Genomic DNA, 12,439 nt, shown 5'->3' with positions numbered 1-12,439 from the left:
GGCGGAGGCTATTCTTCCCGTCCCGCTGAAGCATTTACGTTCGGTGCTCTCGGCGGTTCGGCGAGATCGTTGCCGGACATGTGGAAGACATGTCGTGAGAAATGGGTTCCGCCGTGGCCGGCGATAGACAAGGTTAGAATAGCCTAGCCTAGTCCGCTATAATTTAGTTGAAATATGTTTGAAGTATAAATGTTTTCGTCCGGTTTGCATGAATTTCGTCCGGTATATTGAAGTTCGCTTTGAAATGTATGCGGGCAGGGTTGGATGGACGGCTCCCACATCAGTGTCCGCGGATGGATACGGTGTCTGATTTGATGTGTTTATTTTTGCATGGTAATAAATGTCTCATTAATAAAATAAAGATTCAGTTACAAGCAACGTAAGCATCGACATTGCATGACTAAAAAGATAGGATAATCATATGCAAGAAACAAGTGCATGTCCCTGTCCACTAAGGAAAAGGAGACAGATCACCTCTTCACCCAAGGTCGACACGACTCCATCGCTGGTCAACAGCTTTACGGACCTCCAAAGTAGTTTTCCTGAAGCAAAACCATTGCCGTTGAAAGAATCAGACGGGGGCAACGTGTCCCAGGACACGCCATCGAACTCCAGAATTGACACCCCCGCACGACTACGATGTCGGAGGAGTGTAGAAGTGCGTGCTCTAGCCAATGCAACCAAAAGACCGATCTGATGGAAGAGACTAGGCAATACATTTATACGTCAACACTCCCCTCACGTGTGGCTCCCTCAGGCCTAAACATGGACCAAAAGTGGGCTGCAAATTTAATTGCGCCAGCTGGATCTTGAACTCAAGACCTCTTGGCTTTGATACCACGTAGAAATGTATGCTCTAGCCAATCCAAGCAAAAGACCGATCTGATAGAAGAGACTAGAAAATACATTTATACGTCAACAAGGAGGAAATCAGAACTATAAGCCTCCAACCACAAACCCAACACAAGATGCACCATCTTCCAGCTGTCACTTGAATAGAGAAACGTCTGCGTGTACTCCTGGACGACAAAACCTCCCTGATCCACCATGACGTCGGAGACAACGCTGCAGCAACAGGCCAGAGAAGATGGAGAGACACACCTGATGGAGTCGCCGCCGCTGCCTCGTCGACACCATCCATGAAACCTAACATCGCTGATCTGAAGGATCAGCAAACACATGATGCCATCAACTCCGTGACACCGTCATGAAAGGAACCACTAGTGTGGGAGTGGAGTCGAGGCAGATTTATTCATCCGGGCACCGCTCCCACCGCCCCAACTACGCCCCACGACCTACATATCCAAACCCTAACTACAGAGCAGAGGAACGGGCCCCTCCCTCCTGCCGCCGGAGCAGCAGCCGGAGGGAGAGGGGGCCAGCGCCCTGGCCAGTGGAGATAGATGGAAGAAGATCGCCTCCCTAGTCGCCTGGCTCGTGGCGGCTGCTAGAGTAGGGAAAACGGGTGTTTTCATCTTTCTGGTTTCCCGACATAGCTCTTGATTGGAAGTTCAAACCTAGACCGTGAATTGGATATGTTCGAACAATGTTTTGTGTAGTGTCATTTTTCTTAGTGATGCTTGTCTAATAGTTCTTTTTTGCATGACTTTATGATTTGTGCCTATTATCATTTTGCATTGTTCGACACAAGTTGAATTCAGGTATAGTTTAAAATCCAGATTTTTTTTCTAGATTATGTAAAATATTAAAGAAACTAAACACATTTGCTGAAAATCGTCAGTGGAGTGAAGATAATCTCAAAAAGTCATAGTCGAGGGGCATGGCTCGGTCCAATGCACATCGGGCTTGCGGCTCTTGGGCTTGCAAATCAGCCACGCTCAAAGTTGTTGTCGATTTCAAAATTTTGTTAAAGATTTCTAACACCTTGGAACGGCCCGCTAAGTGCTTGGTTTTCTTTTGTAAGACCCGGCAAGCTGAAAGTCCTATATGACGCTCTCTACATCGAATTGTCGCTGGTTCACACAAGAAGATCACGTGATTGTTCAGGTTGAGCTGGCTCGTTAAGCATTTCAGCGATCCCGGTTTTGGGATAGTTTAGAGGTCCCAGCCGTTTTTTTCCGGTTTTGGGAACCTTCTAGAAGGTTCTTGAATCCTTTTTTCTTGTTCTGTTTCTTTTTATTTTTTCCTGTTTCTTTTTTTAATTTCTCTCCTTTTTTCTCCTTATCCCTTATTTTTCTATATTATTTTGGTTTTTCTGTTTCTTTTCTTTGCTTTCCTATTTTCTTTCATTTTCATTTTTTTCCAATTTTATTTTTATTTTTAAAAAATGTTCACATTTTACAAACTCTGTTCAAAATTTAAAAAATGTTTTTGTTCTCAAATTTGGCTAGAAATTTCGAAAATCAAAAGTTTAGGCAAGGTTTAGAATTTTGAATAGTGTTTGCTTCTTTTCGAAAAATGTTCAATTTCTTTTAAGAAGGGACGTTCGAAGAATTTCAAAGTTAAAAAAATGCTTCCATTTCAACAAAATTGTTTATGTATTTTTTTGCGTTTTCAAAATCTGGTGGGGATTTTCAAATTATCAATTTCGAAATTTTGTTCCCTAAATTCAAAAATGTTCGCTTTTTCAATATGTATTCCCAAGTTCAATTTTTCTCTAAATTCAAAAAATGTTGCATTTTCTAAAAAATATTCGGGATCTTCTAATGTTTGTTGCCAATTCTAGATTTTGTTCTCTAAATTCCAAAAAATATCGCGTTTTTTGAAAAAAATTCAGGATTTTTTTTCCAATATTAAACTTTTGTTGTAATTTTTTAATTGTAGTCGTGTTTGTCATTTTTTTTCAAGTTCCAGTTTTTTCTAGAATTTTTGAATTTTGTTCTTTTTTCAAGTGTTTAGTTTTTCCTCTGCAATTAGGGTTTTAATTGTCGCGCTTTTCATCTGTCACTAGAACTCGACAGGCGTAGTGGCTAGCAGCGCGCGGGCCACGGGTTCGAATCCAAGCAAGCCTCAACTTCATTTGCAAATGATTTTCACCACACCCCTGTGGGTCGGCCTAGTTTGCGCTACCCCTCTGCGTCGGGTTCCTATATGATGCAAAATGAGCCATATAGGAGGTCCCCCGGTAGGCTGCTTAAATCTTGGTCACTTCTCTAGACTTTCTTTGCATTCCTTTGAATATGGGTAATAAAGTGAAGATATTATATCTAAAAAAGTCTAATGCACAATGAACTCTCCAAGGTCTATTTTTCTGTGATTTAGAAAACTTTTGTTTCTGTGTGTTTCTTTTGAGCAACCTGTTGAATACCAGAATCATTTTTCTAGTAGAAGAAATACTAAAAATCACTACCTTCTCTCTTCGTGTTATTCTTATCCTAAAAACCGACTGAATAAAATCAAATGGCTCAAAATCACAAAATTGTTCATGTATTTTGTTTTGCGTTTTCAAAATTTTATTCCCTAAATTAAAAACAAATCGTGTTTTGAAAATGTATTCCCATGTTCAATTTTTTTCTCTAAACTCAGAAAATGTGGCATTTAAAAAAATGTTCGGGATAAAATATTGGTTCCCATTTTCAAATTTTGTTCTTGATTTCAATTTTTTTTCTCTAAATTCAAAATTGTTCACGTTTTTCAAAGTAATTTCATTCTTTTCTGATGTTCAACTTTTGTTCAAAATTTAAAAAGTATTCATAAAATTTGAAAATTTAGTCGTGTTTATCAAAAAAAAATCGCAAGTTCCATTTTTGCTAGAATTTTGGAATTTCGTTCATTTTTTTCACGGGTTAAGTTTTGCCGCTGCAACGAGGGCTTTAATGTCGCGCTTTATATCTGTCACTGGACCTCAACAGCCGCAGTGGCTAGAAGCACACGGGTCACGGTTTTGGGGAAATCCCTATAGGACGCTCGTTGCGTCATAATGTCGAGCAAACGCACACAGGATCGAGCGGGATCGCTGCACTGGGCCGGCCCAATTAGGTGATTCGGTTTTAGGAAGCTTCTAGCAGTTCTGTCTGGTTTTATGCGTTTTGGGAACCTTCCAGAAGGTTCTCTGAACCGGTTTTTGTCTGTTTTTTTCTTTTTCCACTTGTGTTTTCTTTTTCATTTTCCCTTTTCTGTTTCTATTTTTATTTTCTTTTTAACAAATGTTCAGAAATTAAAAAAATGTTCGCATTTTAAGTGTTTATTCATAAATTTCGAAAATTTTGGAAATTTCAAAAAATGTTCCCATCTAGAAAATTTGTTCGCAAATTTTGAAAATGTTCATGTTTTGAAATTTTGATCGCAATTTCCAAAAAATTTCGGAAACTTGAGAAAATGTTCTGGGTTTCTAATTTTGTTCTAGAATTTTTAAATTGCTCACGTTTTGAAAATCCGTTCTGACAGTCCGAATAATACAAGAATTAAAAAAATGTTTGCATTTTTCATAAATATAAAAAATGTTTGGGAATTTCAGTTAATGTTTCAGCCTTCCAAATTTGTTCACAAATTAAACAATCACGTTTTCATAAAAAATCGCAAATACAAAAAATGTTCAAGATTTGAAAAAATGTTCATTATTCTCAAAAAATGTTCGATTTTCCAAGTATTTTCCTGTTTTTGAAAAAATATTCACGTTTATAAAAAATGTTTGTAAGTTCGAAAAATGTTTATTTATTTTATTTTGTTTCTCTTTCTTCAAAAAATGTTGTTGTTGCTGGCGAATTTTTTTTCAAAGAAATCCCGTCCGAAGTTTGAAAATAATTTGAAATCTATCACGACTGATAGTTCACATCAACTCGGATGCTATCTTGGACACGAAGTCGCAGATATTATAGTGGCTAGGGACGTACTCCCTCCGTTCCCAAATATAAGTCTTTCTAGAGATTTCAACAAGTGACTACATGCGGAGCAAAATGAGTAAACCTACACTTTAAAATATGTCTACATACATCCATATATTGTAGTCTATTTGAAATGTCTAAAAAGACTTATATTTAGGAACAGAGGGAGTAGTAAGTTGTCGCAAGGTCCTGGGTTTAATCCCTTTCATGCGCTTATTATATTTTTTGGAATTATCACATGTGTTCCTTCGTACTTGCTCTAAGCTGGGCCGGCCTAGTAGGGTGAACCCCCTGTGCGGCGCGCGTTTGTTGGACGCAACGAGCGTCACGTAGGAGGTCCCTTTTGCACATGTACATGATTTTTCACCTCGCGCCCTGTGGGCCGGCCCAGTGTGCGCCACCCCCTGTGTTTGGTTCCTATATGACGCAAAATGAGTCATATAGGAGGTCCCCGAAATCATTAATTAAGGAGTACTCGTTGCAAAGAATATTTCACCTTTCCAGTTCGCGACAAGTGGCGCACATGCAACGCGCCACTTGTCGCAACCTGGAAGTTTTTCCTTTTTTCGTAGATCGGTTTATTCAAAACATTTTATCTCTTAAACCGTGCGTCCAAATCTCGAACCGTTTTCACCATTGGATTCCTCGTGTCGAGATCTTCAAAATTAGATCCCATGTTGATAGGTTTTGACGAACTGTTTTTTCACGACAAAAACCGAACGAAAAAACCCGGATCGGGAGCACAGTTTTTTTCCTTTCCGAAAGAGGCACGCGCGTGCCTCTCGCGAAATCACAACCGTGCCTCTCGTGGAAGCAAAACCGTGACTCTCGTGGAAGGAAAAAAACAGAAAACACGTTTTTTTCCGTTTCCGAGAGGCACGGCCGTGACTCTCGCGAAAGCACAATCGTGCCTCTCGCGAAAGCAAAACAATGACTCTCACGAAAGAAAAAAACATAAAACATGTATTTTTTTTCCCTTTCCGAGAGGCACGGCCGTGACTCTCGCGAAAGCACAACCGTGCCTCTCGCGGAAGCAAAAGCGTGACTCTCGCGAAAGAAAAAAACAGAAAACGCGTTTTGTTTTTCCCTTTCCGAGAGGCATGGCCGTGACTCTCGCGGAAGCAAAACCATGACTCTCGTGAAAGAAAAAAAAACGCGTTTTTCCCGTTTCCGAAAGGCACGGCCGTGACTCTCGCTAAAGCACAATCGTGCCTCTCGCGAAAGCAAAACCGTGACTTTCGCGAAAGAAAAAAAAAAGAAAATGCGTCTTTTCGCACAAAATTTTTTTTTATCGAAAAGCTAAGGAAGACCGGGGGAAAACCAAAATGTCGAAAAAACCCAGAAAAAACCGTTTAAAAAGCCGAAAACGCGTGCGGAAAAAAAATCGGAGGGAGCGTCCAGAGCGCGACACGTGGCGAATGGCCGAGAGCGCGTCAAGTGGCGCTGATCGTTGCAAGGCTCCCGAAGGAGCGCTCGTTAACTAGTTACTCTCGGAGGTCCCTCGGTAGGCTGCTTAAATATTGGTCACTTATCCGAACTTTCTTTGCATTCCATTGAATGTTGGTAATCTATAAAGTGAAGATATTATATCTAAAAATGTCTAATGCACAATCATCTCTCCAACATCTATTTTTCTACGATTTAGCTGTTTTTGTGCGTTTCCTTTTTTCAGCAACCGTTTGAATACCAGCATCATTTTTGTAGTAAAAGAAATACTAAAAATCACTATCTTCTCTCCTCCTGTTATTCTTATTATACTGAAACCCCATTGAATAAAATCAAATGGCTCAAAATCACCTACCTAAAGGGTCGCCAAAATAGAAAATATACACCTACACAACCCGGGGAGCAAGCGCATGCGCCTCTCACGCTATAACTGCGCCTCCAAATCCCTCTGGCCATCCTCCAACCTAGCCGGCCCCGACGGGCCGGCCTCGGCCGCCGGCGTCTTGGCGCAGCTGTCGTCGTTGTCCGTCGGCTTGACCACCTCGGCTCGGCACACCGGACATGTGGTGTGCGCCGTGAGCCACATGTCGACGCACGCCCTGTGGAAGAGGTGCGTGCATCTAGGTAGTTGCCTGGCCACCTCGCCGTCGGCCATGGTGCAGAGGCATATCGAGCACTCCCACCGATCACTCTCGTCGGCCGTGTGTCGGTACTCGAACTTGGGCAGCGCGGCGATGGCGTCGTCGCTGAGGCCGGTGGGCCGCTTCTTGACCACCACGGGCGCCCCCGCGCCTGTCGACGTTGCGGCCCCCACCGTGACCCGGTTCACGGCCCGCCGCATGAGGTAGCACCGTATCATGCAGAGCACGAAGAGGATGATGAGCAGCGTCGCGAATGAGATGCCGAGGACCTCAAGGTAGGACGTTGTGGAGCAGCAGGCCGGGTCGTTGTTGCGGGTGGGGCGGTACGCGTTGGACAGCCGGGAGAGCGCGAAGCAGGACTGGTCGACGGGGAGGCACCCGGTGGTCTGCTCGTGCATGCGCTTGGCCTCGGCCATCGACAGATCGCTCCGAGAAGGATGGGTTCTGCAAGTATCACTATCATTGGCAATTCGCGGTAGTGTGGAGAGGAGCGGAGCGCGAGATAAATAGGTGGGTGTCTTTCTTTGGGGTTTTGCTTTGTGGTGATGGGAGCAGAGCAACCTGCGGCCGGGGGGAGAGAATGAGACGACAGTATTGTGGAAGATGCGCGACCCTTGACAGAATTAGGTTGTTGTGTGAGAGACCACTAGTGCTGCTCTCTATACTCCCTTGTTTTTTTTTGGTAGCATGGGTTCTCTTCTACTCTATGCTACCCAAAAAAGTTCACTCAACATAATCAACTTTATTACTCCTAATACTCTTAAAAAATTTACATTTCTCCGTGCAGCACCCAAAAGCATCTTCTCAACAATTCACGTGGATTTGTTTTATATGTAGCATATATTAAACAATAATATTTCAAATCATGTATTTTTTCTGTTGCCATATTTTTCGAATCCATGCACTCTAAAGAGGCCTATAAGGTTGGAAGCAACAACCATAATAAGGGACTCTTTGATTTGATTTGCAGGATTCTCAAAAATGAGTGCACCACTAGTTCATTAACTCAAATTGATTGCATGTTTTAGACCAACAAGTGAAGAATCGACCAATTTAGGCCATAAACTTGTTAATTCGCTTAAATAATGCCAAAACCGATTCGGTGAAGACCAACCACATGGCTACCATATCAACATTTCTTTGACCACTAGTGAACTAACTATATTTAAAGGATCTATTTACAAATTTGTTGTCTTGTTCTCACAAACCATGCTATTGGCTTATGGACGATTTTTTTAAGAAAACTTTGCATTGGATTGGGCTCAACCTGGCAATTCGACCCATCGGCGTCCGCGCCCATAGGCACCTGACCCAAATGTGCAGGGTATGGGTGGCCATCTTCTCCTATGGGTAAGCCCGATGGGAAACCCTATTATTCGTGCGTAGGGTGTGCAGAAAGGGTTCTGCCCATGGCCACGCCGACCACGTTCTCCCTTGGCGCCATCCCCGGACAAGCTGCAAAGTGAGTCTCTTTTCTTACTCCCAATTTTGAACCTATCAATTTGGTTTGCTGCAGTGGAAACTAATCTATTTCTTTGCGGTCTTGTATAGAAGGATTCACCGGTGTATAGTTTCTCGACGCTACTAGTAGATAGCTCAGTTGTAGATGGAAATGGACATGGCAAGTCGTCGACTCGAAAAGCAACAGATGGTACCAATGGAATTGAAGAGGAAACTAAAAGAGGAAGCTTACATCTGGAGTATGGAATGAATTTTATAAAGAATTTAATGGAGGTTAATGGCATGCTCAATGCATGTATTGTCAAAAATGGCTAAGCGAACCAAGTAAAGGTGCACTTCACATTTGAACAACCACTTGAAAATTTGTTGAGCTAAGAGCGCACCTGTAGGCCTAAAACAACAAAAGTTTGGGTTGGTGGCTACTAATGGTGGGAAGTAGATCTTGACAACAATGGAGTTTTTGACCAAGAACTTTCTAGGAAAGATCTTGCATTAATGATTAGTATTCCTGAATATCGTTTGTCGATAGTTGACCATTCTATTTTCTGAAAATGGTGTGCTTCACTGCAACCTTTGTTCAAGGTTGTCTCAAGAAAGCCATTCAAAAGGATATCTTACTTATGCATGCAACCCAGAAGGAAAAGATGGTGAAATATTAAAAAAAATCACGTATCGAGTAGTTGTCACGTCATACTTGTGGACTGCATGCCATCACAATAAAGGCTACATAGTTGTTACTACGCATTTTGTTGATGAATCTTTGAAGCTAAATAGCTTCATTTTGAGGTAAGTTTTCTTAAAACGAACCTTTTTCTAATCATTGTGGATCTGAACTCTTTGGTTAATCGTTTTGGATTTGAACCTAGATGTCTTCTTATATCTTAGGCTTGTTTATGGTATATGTCAAGCTCTACATGAATGTCTTGTTGATTGGCATGTAGAGAGGAAGTTATCCACAGTTACCCTTGACAATTGCACACATAGTAACAAGGTTGTTCATATTTTGATAGATAAGTTGGATACTAAATCCTTATGCTGGAGGTAAGTTTTTGCATATGCGTTGTTATGTACATATACTTAATCTAATTATGAAAGATGAAATGAGTGTCATGGATAAAGGTAAGTCTAGAGTCCACAATAGTGTTGCATTTTCGCAGGTCACGCCTAAAAGTTACAGGAAACATGAAAAGATGACACATGCTCTGAACATTGACTATGGTAAGGTTGTTTCTGGATTGCAAGATTAGGTGAAATTAAACATATAAAATGATATCCATTGCATTAATTGCTATACTAAGTTTTTTTATAAACTAAGCACACATGAACTCCTATTCAACTGTTGCCGAATCAAAGATGATTGGAAATATGTAAAAGAACTCTGTGATAGGCTAAAAGTTTTCTTTGACATCACTACCTATTCTCGGGGACTAAATATGTTACATCAAATCTGTTCTTCCCCAAAGTATCCTATTCGTCTAGCAATACAGAAATGGTCTACTAGTGGGCATGCTCCTTTCCAAAAGATGGCCGAGGAAATGAAGACGAAGTTTGAGAAGTATTGGAAAGATGTCAATGGTGTTATGTCGGTGGCAATAATCCTTGATTTAGGATATAAGTTTCATATGTTGCAGGCTTTGTTTGGCTGGCCGCGGTTCTCCGTGAGCGCTTGGTGGGTCTCCGATGTATTGTGTGGCTTCGGTGGTGATCTGGCCAGCCTCTCTCAAGGCCCGAGTGTGTGGTTAGTTGTTTAGCGGGGGGGGACCCTACTGACGGTCGTGAAAAGGGGCAGACGACGGCGTCGCCCACGGGCGTCTTCTCCTTATTGAAGGTGTCATTGAGGTGTTATGCTCGCTTCCCTTCACATGGAAGCTTTGGGGGAAACCCTTGATTCCCTTAGGATCAGACGGATGGCGACATGCATCACACCTCTTGGGGCATCGTTCGAGGAGCTTTGTACCGGCTGTAGGGACCAATGATAGGCGGCGGTCGTCGTTGGTGCTGCTTAGTCGACAAGATTAGGGTTCGATGCAATAGAGGTTCGATTGAGGTATTCATCTGTAGGCGGGTTAGAGAGTTCTGATCTTGTTTGGATCACCTCGTTCCCATGCGACAACCCTCCCTCTCTTTGAGGGGTGTTGTCAGGTGGCGATATGATGACCAATGCTCAAGTTGATGCCTTGCTTGGTTAGATGACGATGATGCTGAAGACCTACTCCGGTTGCTTCAGCTTGCTTGATCTCTGGAGCAAAGTTATTGTTGTTGTGTTGTCTTCTGTGTGTTGTTGTGGTTTGTAGCTATCGCATCTGCTCTTCGGAGAATTTGTTGTAGTTGTGCTCTCATCTTAAGGTTTGTAACATCTTCTTAATGAATGAAATGCAAAGCTCATTGCCTTTCGTCATCTTTTTGAATATACTATATATTATTGCAATGTTTGGCTTGCGCGCGAAAGATATAAATTAGCAACACAAAGAAGTCTAGTAGTCTTGGTTGGTTATTATATCATACAAAGTATCAAAGGGATAAACAATGGATGTCATGCATCGTGATTTCGTATTTGGCACTCCATGTGTTTGCCAACTAATCCCTTCAATCCAAAATATGATGTGCATATTAATTTTGAAATAAGTCAAGGTTTCTTTGCTTGACCAAGTTAATGGCAAAACATACCAGGATCTACGATACTAAAAAAATAAAGTATGAAAATATTTTTTATCAAGAATCCAGTAATAATGATTTGGTATCGTAGGCATTGATACTTTCTCTATAAACTTAGTCAAAACTATAAAAGGTTGAATTTTTTTAAAAATTTATACGGCTTAATTTGAACCTAGCGGAGTATGTTCGATAAAATCGTCGGATTTGCTATTTCTCATATGTCTAAAATTCCTTTTCGCATCAGTCACTTTCTTCTTCTTCCTTCCCTCTTGGTTGGACTTTGCTGGAGAGGACACAAGCTCGCCGGAGAAGAAGTAGCCCCACCATCTATCTTATAGGGTGAAGTAGTGGCCCCACTATCTATCTAGGGGTGGGAGGGGGGAGGGGGTTGCAAGGGATCACCGGAGGTTTTCGATGGTGCCGGGCTTAGAGGGATGTCCGAGGTGGTGGCTAGCAACGACGAGCAAGAGGGGTGGGGGGCGACGAGGCGGTGCACAATAGCGCCCGCCTGCCGTGGGTGATGGAGGTGAGCGGTTAGAGCGGGGTAGGCTGGGCGTTCGGGATCAGGAGGAGGCAGAAGGAAGGGAGGAAGCCGATGAACAGTAGCATGATCTAATTTGGACCATTAGATCAAGATCTGACGGTGCCACGGTTTTTTCAGGCACTTGACAAATAGAGCCTCCCTAAATCATACTTCAGCTTTGGTCTTTTTATTTTGGCCTCCCTAAATAATAGTTCCCTTTGGTCAATTGTGCCCAAAGTGAACGAGCTACAAAACTATACGTACTACTCCCTTCGTCCGAAAAAACTTGTCCAATCTTGTCCGTCAAATGGATATACTCTTTTTTTGTATGGTAATACGTGTTTCTTTTATATCATAAGGATAATAGTACAAGCCACATACAAACCGACCTGGCAAAACTGAAAAGACAGCAAAACGCTAGCCTTTGCATAAAGAAACAACAGCCAAGAAATAAAATTACAATCTAGACCGAAGAAACCTCTGAACTTGACACCAACGCCCGTCACGTGCCTTTGGAACCACCATAGCAGCCACCAAAGGAAAAAATGACAGAACACCTTCACAACCCGAGCTCGAAGCGGCTCCATCGCTGATATGCACCTTGTCCCTCAAATGGATATACTCGCTCCCTTTCCTTATACAAGGCCACTATCAAAAATACATTTTACATCTATACAAGACCACTAACAGTAATCGAGGCAAAAGTAATGATGTTTTCTTGGACTATCAATTTATTTAATATTTGCATGCATATCTCTACTCCTAATGGACGACTTGGTGAATAGTCTGCGCGGTTAATTTTTGCTGGTTTATTTTCCTCATACTCCCACCGCCTTTTTTTTTCGTCATCGCACCACCTCTGCCTTACTCGATCGAAAAAAACCGGTGCAAACAAAACCCCTGGGATCGATCCCTCGTTCACACAGCTG

At 42.1% G+C, this 12,439-nt stretch overlaps 1 protein-coding gene across 1 annotated transcript; it reads right to left on the bottom strand.

Annotated features, from left to right (window-relative positions):
• Positions 1–6,041: 6,041 nt before the first annotated feature.
• Positions 6,042–7,457, bottom strand: LOC109769521 (RING-H2 finger protein ATL80-like). Its single transcript, XM_020328284.4, has one exon. The coding sequence runs from the start codon at positions 7,285–7,287 to the stop codon at positions 6,655–6,657; it is 633 nt and encodes a 210-aa protein (XP_020183873.1). The 5' UTR covers positions 7,288–7,457; the 3' UTR covers positions 6,042–6,654.
• Positions 7,458–12,439: the final 4,982 nt, after the last annotated feature.

This window comes from Aegilops tauschii, chromosome 3 (genome assembly GCF_002575655.3).
Source record: "Aegilops tauschii subsp. strangulata cultivar AL8/78 chromosome 3, Aet v6.0, whole genome shotgun sequence".
NCBI lineage: Eukaryota > Viridiplantae > Streptophyta > Magnoliopsida > Poales > Poaceae > Aegilops > Aegilops tauschii.
This window is presented reverse-complemented; position numbering and strand designations above follow the sequence as displayed.

What these genes read in the sequence shown, in the direction of transcription:
- LOC109769521 (XM_020328284.4), bottom strand. Translation starts at nt 7,287, where the DNA reads ATGGCCGAGGCCAAGCGCATGCACGAGCAGACCACCGGGTGCCTCCCC.